The 22,196-nt window shown below is 33.7% G+C and overlaps 1 protein-coding gene across 9 annotated transcripts in view; it reads left to right on the top strand.

Annotated features, from left to right (window-relative positions):
• The window catches only part of GAS2 (growth arrest specific 2), a 161,102-nt gene that overhangs the window by 78,926 nt on the left and 59,980 nt on the right, over positions 1-22,196 (top strand). For all 9 annotated transcript variants that reach the window (XM_067038089.1, XM_067038091.1, XM_067038086.1 and 6 more), the window contains 2 exons: positions 3,329-3,470; positions 14,911-14,974. In XM_067038089.1, coding sequence (XP_066894190.1) covers positions 3,329-3,470; positions 14,911-14,974 — 206 coding nt within the window. The remainder of the gene's footprint in view (positions 1-3,328; positions 3,471-14,910; positions 14,975-22,196) is intronic.

Here is a 22,196-nt window from a genome sequence, read left to right as displayed (position 1 = left end):
TAGTGAATTTTGAAGGCCCTGGAAACATGTCCCTTGGGGATGTAAAATCTCTAAGGCAAAGTGTTTGCTCCTGCCCTCACATTAATTATGATCTAGTGTGAGGGGTCAAATCTAATCATTCATTCATGTATTCATCAATCAGGTTCTGAGGACATAATATATAGCAGCATTGTCTGGAAAAACTCATCTGAGTAGATAATTAGAGATGGTATATAATTTAAATGCCATAGGAGTTCTTTGGAGAGTTAAGCAGTAAAGGGAAAACTAATATGGAAGATGAGCTATATACGTGGAGGTTCTCTTTTGAATCCCTAGTTCTTTACATCTGACGTATTCCTCTCCTTATCTGCGGTCAATTTTTTAGCTATTCAAGTAGACACTCTCATAATTACTCAAGACAGTTCTCTATTCTAAACCTCTTCTTCAAGATTTTTGTGGCAAGGTGAAAGCTGATTTTATTCAATACATCAATTTGCTTTTATTTTATTTACTGATATTAAAGAAGAGATTCAGAGCTGTCATTTTTCCTAGGATTTTCATGAGAACCTAGAGAAATTAATAATTTTAAAAAAATAACAGAACTTGGAGAGATATACAGTAATTGCTAAGGTTTTTGGAACTTTATGAATATTTTTGGGTAAAATATGTCAAAAAATATTTATAAGTTCCAAAGGTATTGAGTACTGATATTATCGAATCATTTGTTCTTTAATTCAAGTGAAATATGACATCTGCTCTAAGACTCTTATGTATAAATGGCACAGCAACCTTGGGAAGACTGTTGACCCTTTGATTTTTGGTTGGTTTGCAGCCAGAAAGAATATTGGATTCTACAAGCTATGAGCTATGTCCCTTGGTGGATTAAGTGTCAAATCAATCTAGCTTCTCTGGTGCAATCTGGATATTGTATTCCTTTTTGCCATGAAAACCATGCACCTCATGTCCTTTGGCATGCCTTATATATGTCAAATATTTTATAGTTCCAAGTTATAGTTCATGTGTGCAAACTCATTCATCAGTTTGAAATGGTTTCACAAGGTTTTTTTTTCCCCCACCCAGGGGTAGAGGTGGTAGATTTTAAAATGGCTTAGTGTTTGACTCTGTTTATTGTTCTTTTCCTATTTGCATCATAAAGAAGCTTTTTCAGCAGATCTTTATGTTATGTTTTGGCTGACATGGTTTACCTTATTTGATTATTTAATTGGAAAATATTGATAAAATGCAAAAGTCACTCAAAATCCTACTACATAATTTGGAATTATGTAAAATAAGATATAAATGATTCTCTATGCATCAATCACCTTCCTCGGGTAATTACTATCAATCTGATGGATGTCCTCCTTGAATTCTTCCTAAGTTAATGTTATATAAATAAATACAATATTCATATTTATAATACAACTTATTTATCTGCAATTTAACTTTATATATGACCATCTATACTGTGTGTATATGTACATATACATGCACCAGTATGTATGTGCATACACACACATCATAAAATGAAATTGTAGTGTACATATGTGTTTGCAAATTATTGGTTTCTACTTAAGAGTATATACTGCACATTTTTATGGTCCAACACATATATATTTATCTTATTCTTTTTAAATTATTGCACAGAGTTCCATTGTATTTGTATACTATATATTATTCTACCAGCCCTTTCTTGACACATTCTATGTCTATTTTTTTCCTATTCAGTCAGTGTTGCAACAAATATACCTGTCCATATATTTTAAAGTAATAATACTATTATATTTGCAAGATATATTTTTAGGAGTAAATTGCTAGATTTAGGGATATATGATATTTAATTTTAAAAAATATTGACTAATTGATGTTCATGAATATTTTATAAAGGGGACATTAAACTATGCTATTTCTTATTGTTTTTTACAATTCATATAGGAAAGCATTTCTTTGAAAACCACTACTTAACCAAATTGGTTAAGGGGTATTGTTATATGTATATATAAATATATGTGTATTCATGCAAAAAATTTTTTATGTCTAAGCCTAAAACAAATTCAGTCAGCAACAAAGAGATGGATCTTTGCTATTGGACAGACACAGTCTTTGAGTGATATAGTAACTGAATATTTTAGTTATGTAGCCATAAAATCCCTGGACAGGAAAAGCCCTAGTAATAGTTGGATGATAGTAGGCTTCACCAGTACACCAAGACCACTATTTCATTTTTTTATAACCATCTTTGTAAATGACCTCAACAATCAACAACATTTTGTTTATATTTTCTTGTTCACAGAGAATAGAGGAAATAACCCTATCTGTGAATTGAAATCACAAAATGCTTCTCGCTTGATCTTTTTGCTCTCAGGCAAAGCTCTATTTAGCCCAGATCATCCAAATACTTGGCTCAGTCTTTCACATCACATAGAATCACATTTTGTTACTTCATGGAATGCCATGAAAACTGGTTATATTCTATTAAAGGAAAAAACCTCACACAACTCTTTATAACATTTGGTATGGTAAGGGAGATTTTGCAGGGCTAAAATTTTATGAGGCTGATAATAGAAAAGTCTATCCAGGTTCACACACTCCCTTTTCTTAAGCATTTTCTTATCCTGGAAGACAAATGATGCAGAATGTAAACATGTTTCAAGGTCAGATAGCAGAAATCCAACCAGAATTATTTTTATATTACATAAGAGCAATAATTTTAAAATTATTTATTTTAAAAATTTAAAAAGAAATAGTCTGGAAGAATGATAGTAAAATGTTATTGTTAAAAGATAAAAATATTTAATATTTCCTTTTCTTAGTATTGGTGATAGAGAATTATGGATGTTAGACAATTCTGCTGCTTTCTTTTGACTTTATAATTCTATTGTAATTTTTATTGTGTGTTTGTATGTATACACATAAAAATGCAGGTGTGTGTGTTATATTTTATCTATATTCATATACTGTATTTGTGTTTCATTCTTTTTTCACAAGTGAGAAATTCATTTTTACATACTTTATGAGAAATACTGACAGAATACGTAGATGAAAGAGAAGGCCAAAAAAATAGTAGAAGAGAAAGAAAAGAGGCAATCTGAGCCAGGGAAGGTATTTATGTATGTTTACTTCTAGATACTAAAAAGGCAAGTATATGTTTACAGGCACAGATTTTCCTAGTCTCTTAATTAAGAACTAAGTTTCATTTGAGTTTCATGTCCTTTCCTATAGTTCTTTACAAACCTATTTATTGACATAAGATTGTACCAAAGCATTTTGTTGAAAACATAAATGTACACTTAATGTGTCACTGTGATGACTGCCATATATTCCACCAGAGTGATATTTCTTTGTTTTTCAGAATCTGCCCTTAAAGAAGATTCCATGCAAGGCCAGTGCACCCTCAGGATCCTTTTTTGCCAGAGACAATACAGCAAACTTCTTATCCTGGTGCCGAGATTTAGGGGTAGATGAAACATGTCTGTTTGAATCGGAAGGTTTGGGTATGTACATTTCCTTCAGAATTTTAGCTGATATAATACTAAAATTATTGTTTGTATAACTTTCAAGTCTAACTTTTTTTGTGTGATGTTATTTCACACTTTGTTAACTTTAAAAAAAAATTGCAGTTTGTTGTAAACTTGCAGTTTTTTTGTAAACTTGAGTCTTTGAAGGTAGAAAAATTCACCCTCTTAATCTTGGTCACCTTGCGCATAAAATAACAGGAACATTAAGTAGCAGAATCCTTTCCTGGTTAAAAATAAGTACACAATTCAAAATTGGGGGATATTTGGAAAATGTAGGGTTAAGTTTTACCACCAGGCTCTTACCTGGACTAGAAGGGTAGCTATCTATGTTCCAGCCCTCCATCAAGAGCATTTTCGTCTTTTCACCTCTACAAAAGTATGAAAACACCATCTCTCATAAGTTCTATCTTTCTTAAAACTGATTTTTTTAGTTAGTTAAGCTTAATTTTTAGTTAATGAAACTTATTTTTTAGCTAGTTAAAAATTAGGCAAACAAGCAAGAGATTAGGATAATTGAAGAAGATGGAATAAGAGACAGATACGTTAATGACTATGCCTACCCAGATAATTGTGGGGGTTTTGTTTTGTTTTATGATTGAATTTTGGCAAATCCACTTCCATACTATAGTTTTGTATTTCCTTGGGAGAAAACATACATTGGATCATTCAGTGCTTTGACATTACTTGATACCCTTAAATGTTCAAACCTTCAATATAAGATCTACCCCAGTAGAACTCTACTATGGAAAATATTGGAATTAAAGTCCAATTCTAGTAAAGTGGAACTAAGTGAAGAAAGGACACATTTAGGGGGGAAATATGCTTTGGTTCTTCTACCTGAGGTTTTAAAAAATCAATTCACAAAATCACATAATACAAATATTAACATCACAGTAAGCTGAGCATCCTTCAGAGAGAACAAGTATACAAATTGCCTTCTGAAGAATGACAATACACTTTGCCCTGAGACCTCACAAAACAGCATTCCCCTGCTGAACCTAGGAAGTTGATGGTATAGCAGCTAAAGTCTTACTCATTTTATGTGCTTAAGGAAACGTGTATTTGTACTAAGAGGGGTTGATGTGATATGGAAATACTGTCATCAAATTTCTGAGAAGTCTCCCAGCAGAGAAGAGAATAACATGAACTTAGGCTAGGAGAACATTTTATACCTGAAAGAAAAATTTAACCAGAAAAATTGCACAGAAGCATACTATATACAACAGTGTGCTCTATGAATGCTCATTATATATGTGAGCTTTGAGTGTTCTTACCATTTCCTCACTTCAACGTAAAAAAAAGTTGGTGGAAGATATGTATGGATATAATTCTTTTTCAGTGCAGTGGTAATTTTACAAATAGATTTTAACTTCCATGTTTATAGGTTTATGCATGTGGAAGAGTTGCGAAAAAAACCCTTGAAAGATCTAGTAACTGTCTGTGTGTGTGTGTACACACACACACACACACACACACACACACTTACATATATATAAATTTTTAAAAATCAAATCTTAGTCACAAGAAGCACACTCTTTATGTAGACAAATAACATCATGATTTAAAATTCTGGAGTGCTCCTGCTGAAGAACTGCCACGTGGGGAAACTGCTTTGTTTTTTGTTAATTTGTTTATTGCACAGGTTTCCATTAAAAAAAACATTTTTTCAGTGACTACTGTAGGCCAAGTGGATTACTAGGAGCTCTGAATGTAAATATGGTCTTGTCTCAATTTTCTTACTATTCATAAGTTCTTTTGTTAATTGAACTAACAAAACTTTTAGTTGGACTCCAAGAAGCTTGGATGGCTTTTTAAAACCCCATTCAGGTAATAAATAATACATTTTATTTTGAAACAATAAAGCAAAAAGCAGCTTATGTAACAATGGTCCTGGTATATAAATATATACTCTGTAGCATATAAAATTATGTCATGAAGAATTTTTAGATGGTTGAGTTCTTCACCCTGTTTTAAAAAAGCTGACTTTATAAACAAGAAATGTTTATATAAAAATTAAATACATGATAATTTATATGTCATAACTGTTGAGTATTTTGTTAAAATATCTTTGATTCTGGTTATCTTCTACAGTATAACTTCACTTATACCTTGCAATTAAAATGTATTTATATAGCCAAGAAGGTTTAATAAGACCAAATTTTCAAGGCTATAAATTTTTTAAATAATTTTGAATCCTCTCAGTACCAAACTAAATCAGATAGTTAGGCTTTCTAGTTTGCTACTCAATGAAAAGATAAATTTGAAATTTCCTCTGCTCAGAATAGGGCATGAGGTGATGTACAACAGGCCCTGTGGAGATGGAAGAAGGGAGCCAATACTACAGCATTGACTTCAGGATTATTCAGAGAAAGGAAACAGCTGTGCGCATAGATGTTAATGATAATCAGGAGTAAAGCCAATGAAAAATTCCATTTCCCCAAGTGGAACCCATTCTCCTTGGATTTTTCTTATTATTCACTTGTGGGTGAGGAAGTGATGGAGCCGCTGCACTTGCAGAATTGACTTTCTTGCAACAATAATACTGTGTACTCTGTTTGATGTCTTTTCACACTTCACTTTTGAAAGGGAATTTAGGGCAAGGGTTTTTTCTTTTTTCCCTACCTCAAGATTTCATTTCAGTAGCACACGAGATGAAGAGCATCCTTTGTGTCCTAGTGTTTTGAAGAGCAAATAAAAGGACAAGATGCCCTGATGAAGGGGAAAAATCTGTTTGAATGAATGATAAAGTAGATCATTGTACTGAATGTGTATCAAGAGGCCTCTGTCTTTAGCTCTTCAAAGGTCTTCGCCTGCATAAAGCATTCTTATCTTTGTGGCAACTGATACGTTACCCTCTGTTGCAGTGCTTTTTTTGTACGATTATTTGCGGGAGGATCTTAATTCATGACTCACTCTATCTGTTCTCTTTCCACAACAGCTAATGACAAGAAATCTCAGTGGGTGGGGAAGGGATGCCAGGGATGGACTAGGGAGTATAGACAGCATCTTATTCCATATGCTTCTCTCGTGCTTGTCGTTTTGATTCTTGGCCGATAACTTTCTATGCCACATGACGCGATCACATACAGAGTGTAACCTTCCATTTATCTTCTAAGACATTCTTGAGATAGAATTTTTCCTCTGTCAAATGTCAGTTCTTGGATTATAAATTTACTAATATCTCAGAATAATGTTTCAGAAGTGAGACAATAGAAAAATGGATAAATATAATGAACACCTTATTCATAAAAGACTTATAAAGCCCAAAACAGAGATAAAAATATTTGACACCTTAGTAATAAGGCAAATGCAAGTAAAAGCTATGAAAAATTAGCGAGGATTAACAATTGTATATTTAGTACTGAGTACAGAGGAAAGTGGGTTCTTCTATACATTGCTGAAAAAAAATTGGAAATTGGCATGCCTTCTTTGGAGGGCAATTTGACATTATGTAAGATCTAAGAAGTGCTCATATCTTTTTATCAAGTTCTACTTCTAAAAGTTTATTTGAAGGAAGTAAGTAGAGATAAGCAATAGAATGTCCATTGAAACATATTTTATAAGAGTAAAAACAGGGCATGAACTGAATCTATTTGGTGGTAGCTTAAACAAATTGTAGTCTTTCATAGATACCAAGCAAAAATAATACTCATAATATTTTTGAGACTATTTAAGAATATGGGAAAATTATGATATAATATGAACATGAGGTCTCAGCATTTACATCTAGTAAATAACAATGAAATACTATATTCAGAATCCAAAAGTAAGATAAATAGTAATTGGGTTGTAAGTAATATCATTTTCTTCTTCAATTCTCTATTAACACACTTTAGACTGTAAACAGGTATGGCATGTAATCTGAAACATGAACAATTTTATATATATTAAGATAATTTGAACCTAGTTGCATAGAGATTTATTGACATCAGTATATTATACATCAGTGTATTTTATACATCAATGTATTGTAAGGGCTGTTTTACCTTAGGACCAAAAATCTATGACTTATTCTCAATTTTAAAAAATTTTAAGTTATGAGCCCTAAAATTGATGCTCCTATATGATTTTTTTCTAAGATATTTTAAGTAGAAACTATTTCCTTAAATTAGTGATACTCTTGCATGGAGTACTTATTATTTGTAATTTACTTTAGCCCACTGATTTAGAAATTGTTAAGTTAGCTTAACTTTTTCCTCAGAGCTTTGTTTATTTTGCTTTATTTATGTACATTCCGGTGAGCTGGAAGATGGAAAAAGATAAAGGGATGGGGGAGGGAATATTTGAAAAATGCACATATTTTTGCTTGCTATAATTGTGTCAATATTATTATGTTATTGGATGATTATAGGATTTGGAGGCCAGTGACTATTCTTCATCTATTTCTCTGAGAAAGAATCTACTCAGCAAGAAAAGGGTTTGCTATCTGCTGTGCTAGCATGCAAATGTGTGTGATTTGTTTTTTTATTTTTATTTTCTGTATTTGTGTTTGCTGTGTGGCACTGTCTTCTTTTGATGCATGACTCTGAAGAGTAGTTTTATACAATTCTTTGTTCTATTGAACACTGGTCAAGCACTGACCTACCTACAGTATTGGTCTGATGTTGCACAAAAGTGAAAAGGATTGTGTGTGGATTTTTAAACATTAACATTTTCTGTTTTATACATATTGCATCAGAAAAAGAATCTATGCCTGCCTTCCAGTGTTTGATAAATCATCCGTTGTGGTTGTTGTTGTCTGTATTGAGGACTATAAGAGTATTTCTGTAGAAAAAAAGTTATATTACTTTTATTAATATCAATGTAGAATAACAACTTCAGGATACCAAATTAGCTCTGGGTTATTTATATTCACATTATTTCTTCCCCAGGAACAATTTATTTTAGACTTTGGATTTTTTGACACCTGTTCTTATAAAGTACTTTATTAGCATCTTAATTCTGAGTTTGAGCTCAGAAGCTCTTTCCAAATGTAGCGATTTGCCCATATGTCAGAAAAAAATGTAAATGAGGACAGTACAGTATGGAATCTGATTGAGAGAACTAAATGTCTCCCAGTATCAAGGATTTGATGGAGTCAGGGTTGAATTAGGAAAGGGGACAGCCTTCTAGCTTTTCCAGAATCAAATTTTCACTGTGCAATATTAACTAACAATAGTTATATGCTTAATAAGGGTAGCCTAGCAGTGCACATGTGCTATCATATCTACTCTCCCAACAACCACCATTTTATAATGAAAATCCTAGGTTAGGACCAAGAGAATTAAATAACTTGCCCAATATTAACAGCTTCTCAGTGACCCAGCTAGGATTTGAATTCAGCTTCATTAACCTTCAAAGATCATGTCCCAGGGGCTTCCCTGGTGGCGCAGTGGTTGCGAGTCTGCCTGCCGATGCAGGGGACACAGGTTCGTGCCCCGGTCCGGGAAGATCCCACATGCCGCGGAGCGGCTGGGCCCATGCCGCTGAGCCTGCACGTCCGGAGCCTGTGCTCCGCAACGAGAGAGGCCACAACGGTGAGAGGCCCGCGTACCGCAAAAAAAAAAAAAAAATCATGTCCCTGTGTTACAGAAAGTTATGCTTCATATGAGTTAATTTTAGAAGTTCATATGATGATTTCAAGTAAAAGTAAAATATAAATAAAAACCAAATTAGAAGAGACTCTTGACTCCTATTGCTGCTCTGAGTGATAGTGACTTAATCCATTAATTTCACATAAGGTCTGGCTGCTAGAGACAGAAAGGGCACTCCTTGCTCTGGGACATGTTTTGACTTAGTGGCAAAGGCAATTAACTACATTTTATTCTATACATCTTCCATCACTGATGAGATTATGAATAAATTATCTTTGTTTATGTGAATTATACGGCGGCTGTATCCTGTTTTAAATGCGAACAGTGATTCTGAGAAATTTGGATACACACACACTCAGCATTCATGAGTTTGTGAGGTTTATTCTTGTTTGCCTTTTCTTCTCTTTAGCCTCCCTCAGATTAGTTTTAAGGCACCTAAATTTCTTTGCTATTCCTAATTGCTCCGTACCTTTAAACTCAAGAATTTCTGCGTGTGACTTTCTGGGAGTGACATGATGTAGACAGCCATTCCTTTACTTTCTTGGGAGGCATCATTTGTACCTTATAGATCCTGGTAGGTGATAGATGCCCATAATACCCATTAAGGGCTAATCCAATTCACAAATTATTTTTTCCTCCATTCATCATCGTCATCATCATCATCACTGTTATCTTAAACATTTCTAGAGCATGTTCCATATATCAAATCACATTTGAATATTTTAACCAAAATAGATATAGAATTATAATTGACGTTTATTGTAATAATCATAACATTGATTAATATAATGATTCTCAAACTTTAATGTGCATATTCATCACCTGGAAACCTTGCTTAAATGTAAATTCTGCTCAATACGTCTGGGGTGGGACCTAATAATTTGCATTTTTTTCAAGCTCCCAGCTGATACCAATGCTACTGGCCTGTGGACCATCACTTAAGTAGCAAAGGAGTAAAATTTGTTGAATGTTTACCATATACCAAATGCCCTTAACCATAAAATTACCTCATAAGAAAGAGCAAGTAGAAGGCACATTTTAGAGATGAGAAAATTATGTAGCCTGGACTAGAAGCCAGTTCTTCTGACATCTAGTTTACTGTGTCTTCAACTATGTCACTCTTTCTGAGTATGAGAATCTGTTCTCTGCTCTGGGGAGCTGGGAAGTTATTAAATTTATGATATTTTCACAATTTAATATTCAGTCAAAACTAAAAGTTTTGCAAATTTCTTCTTAAATATAAATCTAAAATATAGTTTCCTTTAAAACCAACATGAATATTATTGCCTCTAATGTATATAAACCAAATAGATAATGAAATTTTCATACATTCATTTTTTGTCCATCTGTTAAAACTTAATATATATACGTAAGCTATACATTCATGGTCTAATGCATTTTATCCTTGCAGATTCTGTGACATTAAAACTCTACCCCTTGCCTTAGCAGAAGGTCTCATTTTCAATTCCTGGAGCTAGCAGCATTCCATTTGACATTTGATGCCCATGAGATTTTAACAGAATCTAGGTTATAAGATTGCCACATATTTTGAACAGGGATCTGTGTTGCTTTTCCCAGAGGTGTTCTGCCTTATACTTTTCTTCGAAACAGTTTTGATTATTTAAAAAGAGGCCTCCAATGATAAGACCTTTTGCATAATAATCACCAGTGATTAGACAGCTTTTTGTTTTAAAGAGAATTTGTTCAGAGGAAAGAAAGCCATAGTGATCCCCTCTTCTAACCATAACTCAAAGCAAAAGACCATATTCATATTGTAATGATAGAGTGAAAAAAAGTTTCCTACCATAAACCTCAATATAAGTATAAATTTCCTTATATTTTTGAAAAGACAAATCGGTAAAATGTCTTTAAAATGAGTAGTACATACAACTCAACATAAAGGCTTTAGTTCAAATGCAATATACTGAAAGTTGTCTTTCTAATCATCCTGACAAAAACATGCATTCGTATATACAATATATAATCAACTTAGGTAACATTGAAAATGGGCTCATCTAAATTATTTTATTCCCAGAGATGCAGAAAAATTGACAGTAAGGGGGTTTCCTTGGTGGCGCAGTGGTTGAGAGTCCGCCTGCCGATGCAGGGGACACGGGTTCGTGCCCCGGTCTGGGAAGATCCCACATGCCGCGGAGCGGCTAGGCCCGTGAGCCATGGCCGCTGAGCCTGCGCGTCCGGAGCCTGTGCCCCGCAACGGGAGAGGCCACAACAGTGAGAGGCCCGCGTACCGAAAAAAAAAAAAAAAAAAAAAAAAAAAAAATTGACAGTAAGATGTTTAGTGTTTCATAAAATGACATGTTCTAACAGCACAAACCCATAATAATGATAGGCTCTCTCCTTTATATCTGTCTATGTATGCCGGCCAAATTGACCTACTTAACCTTAAATTTGATTAAATTTAGAATTAACTATTTCTGATATAATATAAATGACAAAATATTCAAAATACACTCATTATAATAACTGTTTTAAATTATACACATCTATCCATAGTAGTTTTTATAATTCTGAAGTTCCTTCCCCTGCTTAGTATGGTGGCTTACACATGACAGGTGCACAGACAAAAAAAATGCTTATAGGGAAAAAAATGAGTGTATTAATATTAAGTAAGCCAAATGAAGATAATCTTTAAGCAAATAATTTACAACAAAAATAATAATAAAGAAAGAAAACTAACCTTGGGAAGTCTTTTCTATGTGCCAAGCATTGGCTAAGAATAACACGAATAGTATTGTGTTAAATCCTCACAAAAATATTGCAAGATACACACCATTATTTTCCCTCAGAAAACTGAGATTTTATAATCTCCCAAAATAACAAACTAGCAACTTTTAGACCCAGATCTTTGTGGCTCGAATCCCATGGTCACTATTCTCTTTCCATCTGTTAACTTTAGTTTAGAACTTGCTTGAGTGCAAAAACCAAACACAGTCACCTCTTTCGTATAATGTAGATACTACTTAAAGACTCTTGAATTTAATTTTATAGAATAAGGTAAGAGTGTTTGCTTTTACGATTAAATAAACTTTGACATAATTTAAATTCTTGCCTTTTCTAAATATGCTAGGTAAGATTTTCGCCTTTATTCAGTTTGTTTATTGTCACAACCAATATCATCATGACATAATTGTCATCATCCTTGATAATTTGAGACATAGTGTTTACTGAGTAATTACTCTTCTGTTCTTGTCATTGTGCTGTTATGCCTCTCTGCAGATTTAACTCATTCATTGCTTACAAGTCATCAAACGTGATATTTTTGACCATTATGGATCAGGCATGATATGCCCAATATTCAAAATGCCATTAACAAGTGAGACAATATTATAGGTGTGTTTTGAAGCAATAAAGCAATTGCTTTATTAAAGATAACACTTCCAAGAAAGCTGGGAAGTAAAACATCATCTTTCTATTATCATTTTCCTAAGGAATGATGCTGAGTGAGATGTTTATTTGTCTTAAATTTTATAAGCTGGTTCTGTTAAGGATATAAAAAGGAGAATCATGCAGTTACTTTTCAGTTTGCCAAATTGATTTTCTAATGAGTCCATGGTAGATTCGATATTTTAGTGTTGGCATGCAAAGGCTGTTTTAAATTGATAGCTGAATACACAATAGCAATGCATCCTACATATCACATTGTCTTTCTTACATTACCCACATTACTGTTTTTCTTCAGAATGAATTTTATTTTCCATTGAATGTATCTATTGGTATTTACTTCCAATTCTTACATACTTTCAAAATAAGTACAATACGCTGATTAAAGAATCATGATAGTTGAGTCAGGTGTTGCTTTTTAGAGTTGGTGTTGATTGCATATTGGCACAGTTTGGTCAGTTCACTAATAATTTTCATATTTTAACACTGTTTCCATCACAAAATGCATGAGATTGTATCCAAGTCTCCTTGAGCTTTAGCTGATTGCTTCACACAGCTTTCACTGAAGATGAGGGTATTAGAAGGGCCTTAAACATCTTCTTCTCCTCAGCTTTCATGTATTCCTTTTTCCTGTTTGTTCTTTTGTACCATGGACAGGATTTAAAAAGTCCAAATCAGAAGAAACTGATTATCTAGACAAGAAGATAGATTTTCATTTGTTTGCTTTTGCTTTGTGATGTTTGTTATTGTTCTCTGTTTGAAATTGATGCCTATGTGATATTACAGTCCATACATTTCATTGCACTGAAGTCGATTTAATATATAAAAAGTTGTATCATTCAGCCAGAGTCAGCTAATGGTGCACTTGAAATTGGAAGTAGTAAATATCTTTGCTTTAAGCCCTTTTAGTTAAAAGTAATTTTCAACTTCCCCAACCTGGGTTTTATGACAATTCACTAAGCGTTAGCTGAAACTCAAATTTATATTACCAAGAATGGAAAGATTCTGTAATTCAGATTTCCCATAATCAATTCTATTTTAATGAATATTGCTGATAATATTAGAACTTATTTTAAAAGCTTTGAATATGACATTTTATAGCAAGATAATAAATTTATCTAAGATAAATTTAAGATAAATCTTAGATAAATCTAAGATAAATTTAAATTTTTCTAAGATAAAATTATCTAAGTAAATGTATTTTTCTATTCACCACACACTCCCAACAAATTCCATTCTGGTGTCAGTGGTAAATATTGCCATTACCATAACCTGTGGAGAGAAGGAATTAGATATTTAAGTGGGGGAATAGAATAAAGCTGGGAAATTAAATTACTATAAAATTCTATGTTTAAGAATTGAAGTGGAACATATGTATATGTATAACTGATTCACTTTGTTGTAAAGGAAAAACTAACACACTATTGTAAAACAGTTATACTCCAATAAAGATGTTAAAAAAAAAAGAATTGAAGCAATATTGCTATTTTTCCTAATGTTTATCAATAAGCTAGTATTTTCTTTTATCAGGATATTGTGTCTATGTAAAGACCATTCTCAATTCAATCTTTTCCCCCCAAAATCTGTTGTCTTTATTAGGTGCTGTATATAATAACATTTTAAAAATTCTCAAATCTTAGTTTAAAAAGAAAAAAGTATAAGCAGTACATACTCCTCTGGTAGGCTCAACAAATGCAAGTATGATTTTTCAAATTACTGAATGTGTCCAGAGCAATTGATAAAGCAGCTTTATTAAATAATCATATTGTGTTAGAAAAGAAATATCAATGCAAAGAACCATCTTCTAATTTGCTCATTTTATGGGCAAAACTGGCTGATGTTATATATTTGTACATATTTACAAAATTCAGTCAGTTGAAAGTGTTTCTTTCTAAAGTATCATTTAATCAAATTTCATTAGGAGAAGACATCAAGTTTCAGAGGGCTCACTTGACATTATTGTTTGGAGGATAACAAAGGACCGTGATGTGTAATTTTTAATCTTTATTCAATGCATTATTTCTGCTAAAATCACTGGTGAGGATAGAGTTAGGATTTTTAAAAGACCAGACTTTGCTTCATAGTCTTACGTTTGCTGTCTGTTTTTAAGTATCCATCAACTGTTTATATCATAATTATAGCTATATGTGTTTCCAATATTGACTTACAAATATTAACTAATTGAAGAAAATATTTTCAGGGTGGAATTCCTGAGGCTCATGGCTTTTGGGGAGGAAGTTGCACAAAGAGTTTTGAAAACTGCTTTAGGACTTTAGTAAAGCTAACTGTACTGTGGGATAGGATGGTTTCTATGAATGTCAGAATGAAGACTAACTCATTTACTGGGACCATGAGGGATGAGGGAGTCGATCCTGCTCCCCATGGAGCTGCTTTACTGTCCTTTCTATTGTAAAGGTGTCCACCTTTGTCTTGTCTTTCAGTCCTCCACAAGCAACCCAGAGAAGTGTGTCTCTGTTTGCTAGAGCTTGGCCGGATTGCAGCCAGGTAGGTCATACTACTGCCGCTACTTAAGACTTGACCATCTCAGCATCCAAGCAGCTGAGAAGCTTGCTGCCTTTTCATCACTGATGTTTATCCTAGGTGTTGAGAAGCAACTCCTTCAAATATGATCAGTATGAACATCTTGAGAGCAATTGTTCAAACTAAAAGTGGACCACCAATATTCTTAACATCGTGGCCTTGTTGTCAAAGTCACTATGTTTAAGCATTTTCTAAATATCCTTTAATTGAATACCTTTTCCTTGCAACTCTTTTTTGGGAGGGTGGGGAGGATCTTGTACATGAAATTGTATGTGACAATTATGCTTTCCTTAGTGGAAAGTCTGTTCCCATTATTCTCTCTCTTTCTCAGCTCCTTCAACCCTCTCTTCCTGTTTACTCTTTAATAATTTTCAGCCTCTTCTTTTGTTCCTTTTTCCTCATTTTCCCCATTTAACATCTCATCCCTCAGCTCTTTTGGTTTCTATTCCTGAGTGGATAGATAGTTTTTAAATTATTCTCCATAATTTGATTGGAAAAAGTTAGAATATTATTCTTCATATGTAGAGATATCTTTGGAATCTTTTTCTTCTAGAAAAGAAAAACAAGAAGTAATTGTAGAAATCATAACTGTAGCTAAATAAGCAGGGGAAGGGACTTTATTAGCTCAGCTGACTTGATTTGGTTTCATGTCTTCTCCTTATTAAATTACAAATCCTCAAACAAGGCTTCTGACTGTTTTATAAAGCCCAAATAATTATAAATGAAGATATAAATGTTTGAATAGATCTTGATGCAAAATAAAACTTCAGAATTAATTAGAATTAATTAGAATTAATTTCTCATCCAGATCTGATTATACTTCTAGCATTGAGATCAGATGAACCAATAAGATAAAGTAAGAGTTTGCTCTGGGTGTTAATTCTCAAAGGGAGAGCTATAAAGAAAATCAAAGAAAAGAAAATACAAGGTGAGCACATCAGCAAATTACAGCAATGGGAAGAAAACTTGCTGCCAATGAATAGCCCTTTTTTTGATCCAGTGGAAAATTCACTGTAATCAGAAGAAGTAACCCCAAGTTCTTTAAAACATCATAGTCTACATAATCTTAACAAATTGTTCATCAGGTATGGATTTTACTTTATCATAATAATTGGATGAAAGAGATTGTTTTATTTTTAAAAATTTGAATTAAATAGGAATGAGGCTCCACTCAATAAGGAGTGAAAAAAATCAATTTGAGACATTTAGGGATGTCCATACTTTCTCCCACACCTTTCCCAGCTATATTGTGTGACAGACAGCCTCTGGAGAGGGTCCCCTTGTCTTCTGACCACTCAGGTCTCTACTACTCAGGCATAGTTCATAGTATCTGACTGTTTCTTAGGACCCCATTCCCCTTCAATGCTGTCACTTTCTTGGGTTCTGAGAGGGAGCAAGACAAAGGTACCTGTTGCTTTTAGGACTCCACTAAGCCACTCCTCTACCCTGCTTAAGCCTTCTGGCCTGCAGAACAAACAGCTATGAGTCAAAGGACTCGGCCTTGAGTCCTTGGGCTCAGCAGATATCCCCTAAGAAAGGTGATATTAAAAATACAGGAGGGAGGTATACACACAAAGTAAAATCTCAGTAAATGAGCTGCTGCCCCTGAAATGCTAGAGTAAAAGAAAGATTGTCTAGAGTTCCTGGGTAATAGGAGATTAGGCAGAAAACTTTTTGTTTACTTATTTATTTTAATTATATCATTAGAGTATTCTGAAATGCCAGATTCTATTTTTGTGCTTTGATAACCTAAATATGTGGAATCAAACAGGCATCATGATTCTGAAAGCTGTGATAGAGGTTAAAAGGAGTGGCGCTATCTGTAGAATTAGCTGGGAGTTGTCATTTTCCTCTTGCTTAGTGTACATTATTTACCTATTTTCTGGATTTATTTTATTTGTTGTAATATACTCTTTATTATCTGAACACTCTTAGGAATCCTGCTGAACTAAACATTTTAACTAAGACCAAGTCATCAAAGAAGAAGGCATGCTAGCCAATGACAAAATTCCCTTAGGAATCACCTTTACTCCAGCTCTGAGTCTGTCATGAATTGCTCCTTGCCATAGTATATAAAACAAATTAATATCTTGGTTAATGAAAGGGAATCATACTGGCCTGGTCAATTTGAAGGTGAAGCATTATATGAAGTGCTTTGTTTGTGTTTTTCCCCAAATATTTTAAAATTGAGATTCTGGGTTGCTCCATTTCTTTTTTTTTTTTTTTAAGCCACTTTATTGAGATATGGTTGACATACAAAAAGCTGTACATATTTAATGCAAACCACTTGATGAGTTTGGATATAAGTATACATTTATGAAACCATCACCACAATCTATGCCATAAATATATCGACACCTCCAAAAGTTTCCTCTGCCTTCTTTATTATTATCATCATTATTGTTATTATTAATAAGAATGGGTGTCTACATTTCTGACCCCACTTTATGACCATGTGTACTGATAAAAGCAGAGATTATTCACATTACAAAACAAAATTACTAATTTCACAAAGCAGTGATCTAAGGATTAAGACAATACATTACAATATTCAATTTGTAAATTTTGCCTTTTATCTTCTTTACCTACTTAAGTGATGTGAAGTATTGCACACTTACCATGAAAAAGAAAAAAATATGCTAACAGATTATTCAGGGTATCACTTTTGTGTGCAACATAAGGTTAAACAGCTGAATGCCAAATGGATAGATTGAACATTTAAGTATAAATGTCTATTTAAGTTTCTCTCTGTACACATTTGAAGACTTTATCAAAATTTTAATGGAAGTTCAATTGTGCTTTAAAAACAGTAACCCAATAAACCCAAACATCACTACCTTAGCCCTGTGTTGAAGCATAATTGTTGAAGGAAAAAAGGGAAATTCATCATTCCATCTTATTTTACTCCTAATTTTTTCTTTAGATATATTAAACCTTTATCTAGATCATTGTATGTGTGCTTCCTCCTCCCTGTTCTCCTCTATGGAGTTGAATTAAGACAGAGTTATTGAATTATGGAATTAAGACAGCATTAGACAAAACCAGAAGTGGTATTTGGAGAGCTCTCAAGAATCACAACATTAATTTGTACACACAACAGATGAGGTTTGACCATAACAAAACTCCCAATACAACCTTGCAAGTTTTGTGTTTTTTCCACTGATAGATGATGTTTCTTTACACTTGATTCTAAACATTTATTTCTCAAATTTAAATAGATGTCATCTTAAAAGCATCAACATCACTTTAGAAATGATTCACTAAGTATTTCTAATTCCCTGCTGTATCCTCTTGCCTGGGAACACTCCATGAAGCTCCTTTGAGAGCTGTGGGGTGGGAGAATGAGACCACTTATTTTTGTTCTCATGGGTGAAACTTTCTTTTATTTTCAACTGAACAGAGCTGTCATCACTGGAGAGTGAAATCCCCCTGTTAATATTTCAGAAACCATGTCAGTTTCTGTGAGTAAAATATGTATGTTTGCCTTCTGTGAAATAAAACACTCAGCAAAAACAGGTCAATAAAACCTCAAAGATCTTTTTAATGAGGGTGCTTTGATATTCATTGTTTTAAAAAAGTTACTATGAATTCAACCTTTTTTAAGACTGCAGAATTAAGATTAGCTTTGTGATAAAAGTAAAAAAATACTTTTGATATTTTGGTTTGGGGCTATGATGAATAGTCAACATCAGAGGGAAGCTTTTTATATTTTTATTTTTGAGTGTTTTCTTCATTTTCAACAAAATGTATGACCATTCAAAAGAAATATACTTTGTAAATATTTTTGTTAGTCTCCTATTTTAATCCATGCCTTAATGAAATGTTACTTAAAAGAAAATATTCTTATACAAAGCTTATTAATTAACTCATCCTATTTAAAGAGCTTGACTCTGACTGCTAAGAAAATTTGTTTTCATATGAGTGAAATTTCCATCCAAATTTAAATCTATCTTTAAATAACTTTAAAACAGAATAAAAAATGGGGCAAAAACCATATTGCAAGAATCTATAAACTATCTGTTGTATGCCTTAAGAAGGGGGAGTTTCTAAACTTTATCCCTCCAACTCTAGTAAAATAGGCTCCAGATGTCTTTTCTTTGAAAATTATAGTCTAGTAAATAGTTTGAGTAAATTTTCTAGTTCAGGGCTTAGTTTGGGGGCTCAATTACTTCATCTAGACCAACCTCAAAAGCTATATCCTGTGCCAGAAAAATGAAAAGTCCATTGCTAAGATCTCATCATAAAGTTATTAACCATAAGACCATTTCCCTAGCACTTTGCATTTTTGAAATCAGACCAAAAAAATGATAATATGATATTGCCCTTGCAGTGTTCCCCCTACTTTCACATCACTGGGGTATACAGATGCAAAGATTTGGTTTTAGTGGATTCAACCTTCTTGCTATCTTTAGTTGACCCTTATTCAGTTTGAAAGCAACAGTTGCCCCTTCTCCCACAAAGCTTTGAAATCTTGTAACTGGACAAGAATAGAAAACACTATAAATTTTTGAAAACCTTATAAACAAAATCAAAATGTAGAGTGGTATAGAGTTAATCATGGAAACCAGAATGAAGCAGCCTTTTGGAGAGCAGAAAAAAGACCTACTGATGACTAAGCTGGCTTCAGGTGCAGGCCCCCAACCCAAGGGGAATTTCATGATTTAGAGACTGTTGACACCTCCAGACAGACAGGAAGCCAATGAATCATATTTAAGTGTGTATTTCAGGATTGGCTGACTGTACCTTAGGCAGCTTGAAGTATTCAAAAGCCAATATAAGCAGAAATTTGGGGCTTAGTGTTGATTTTCTATGTTCAGTGGCATAGCTAATTTTCAGCATTGCCAGATAAAGAAAAATCTCCAGGGCAAAGTTTTCCATGTATGACTTTGTTACCAACTTCATTCAAATTTTGTTTTGTATTCAACATGGAGTGGAGCTTGTTGTTACTTTAATAACATATTTCTTATTATTTCACTTTGTTAAAAAAAAAAAGAAAAGGAAAAAATTGTACAACCCAACCAGTCTGCTCCTGAAAGGTGACATGAATCCACCTACAATTACAAATGAAATCATATTTTTGAATTGACCCAATTTATACTTTCAAATATGAAGTTTTCATTTATGATTGACTTTTAATTGGCTGTGAATTCTAGCATGTTAAATTCCTCTAGCTTCACTGCCCAGTTTATGTTATTATCTTGAGAACATTAAGTGTAGCAAAATGTTATACCTTGTTGGAACTAAGAATTCACATAAGTCTAGAGGGATTAAAAAGGGTTGCCTGTTGAAGTTCATCCAGCGAGTTAGCAGCAAAAATGAATTTATAACTTGTTCTGCTATGCTCCAGCACCGACATATTCCTGCCATCCTACAATTCTAGGAAAATTAATTTAAAGAAAGCCTATGGTGAGTTTTTTGTAAAGGATACCAACAATAGTAATAATATAACAATAGTAATAACACTACATCTTAATTTTGAGGCTGTGACATAATTTCATTGGGTGGTATAAAACGTTAAAATTTTGGGCTTCCCTGGTGGCGCAGTGGTTGAGAGTCCGCCTGCCGATGCAGGGAACACGGGTTTGTGCCCCGGTCCGGGAGGATCCCACATGCCGCGGAGCGGCTGGGCCCGTGAGCCATGGCCGCTGAGCCTGCGCGTCCGGAGCCAGAAAAGTTAAAACTGTGGCAAAAGGACCTCAATGCTGCAGTTTCCTGGTTGTGCAAGCCTTGATACATCAGTTATCAACAGCCGTCTCAGAGGTGGTGCCATGTGTCGGACACTGTACTGGGAGTGTAATGGATACTGTCTTAATTCCTTCTAACTGTATTAAAACACAGGAATTAGAATTTCCATTTTACAGTGAACTAAAACTGAGGCTCAGAAATAATGTACGTCAAGATGCCCCAAAGTTCCAGACACATGGAAGACATTCAGTAACAGTTGCTCTTTTAACTTTCTTCTTCCTCCCCCCACTCCCTCCCTCCCTCTCTCTCTCTCTCTTCCTCTCTCTCTCTCTCTCCTGCTACATCAGAACTCTAGTACAGGCCACTTTCATCTGTGTTTTCCGGAGAGAAAACAGACTCTTAAAGGTTAAGTGATTTGCTAAATTTAAAGAGTAGTTTAATGGCATAGTTAGCTCAAGTCTGCCTCAGGGAAGAGTGATACCCAAATCTTCAAGTGAATATTACTGCTACTTGTCAACAGTAATGAGAATCTGGGTTGAGTTAAGTGTAATTAATGAGTACTAGAAAGTTAAAAATGTCTCTTAGTTTTGAATAAGGTTTAAAGTTTTCTAGAAGAACATTTTTTGGGGGTAAAACACTTATTTACATTTAATGTCAATATGTTTTATTAAAGTGATATGCATTTAAAGATCCAAAACAATGAAATCTAATTCATCTTTGGAGCGTGAACTCATTGTTATATGAGAATATGGAAATTTTTTGCATTCAATAAAAGTAGCTATTAAGTATCTATTGTGTGCCAGGGTCTACACTGGCTGCTACCGATGCTGTGAATCAAACAGTCTCTACTGTTATAGAATCTGTGGTCTATTGCATGTTTCTACAAATGTCCTGTTAACTGGCTAATCTGTATAAAAGGTTTGAAATGTGATAAATAGTGCCTAAAGTCTTTTAGCTAATGATTTATGTAACTAAAAATTACCTCTGTTCACTAGAGGCAGTTAGCAAAACAGCAATTATTATTTGAGTTGTGCCAGCTTAAACTGTTTTGTACTGAATTCTGATATAAGTTTTCCAGCTCTCAAAGGCCACCTGACGTGTGTGATGATGTCAGTTAAAATAGCAAGCCATTAGAACAGGATGATGATAACCTAAGCTTTTACATTTAATGATGTTTTAATATACTATTCACTCACTCTAAGGTATTCGACATATTGCCAACATACTTATTCTTTCTATATAGGTTATTTACTTTGTAGGTGATCCACAGCCTATTTTTAAAAAATTTCCAAGTGACTTTTTCCTCTTCTTTCTAACACGTGATCACCTGATTAAAATGTCAGAGAAAACCTGAAGTAAGAAAACCTAGATTTGCATCTTTATTCCGTTCCTAGCTCGTTCTATATTTCCTCTGGATCTGTTTTATTTACTCTGTAAAAATGAAAGGGTATAACTACATGAACCCAAAGATCCTTCCCAATTCTCAAATTCTGGAATTATC

This window comes from Kogia breviceps, chromosome 7, assembly GCF_026419965.1.
Source record: "Kogia breviceps isolate mKogBre1 chromosome 7, mKogBre1 haplotype 1, whole genome shotgun sequence".
NCBI classification, from domain to species: Eukaryota; Metazoa; Chordata; class Mammalia; order Artiodactyla; family Physeteridae; genus Kogia; species Kogia breviceps.
Note: the sequence above shows the minus strand (reverse complement) of the source record. Positions and strands in the feature narration are given on the sequence as shown.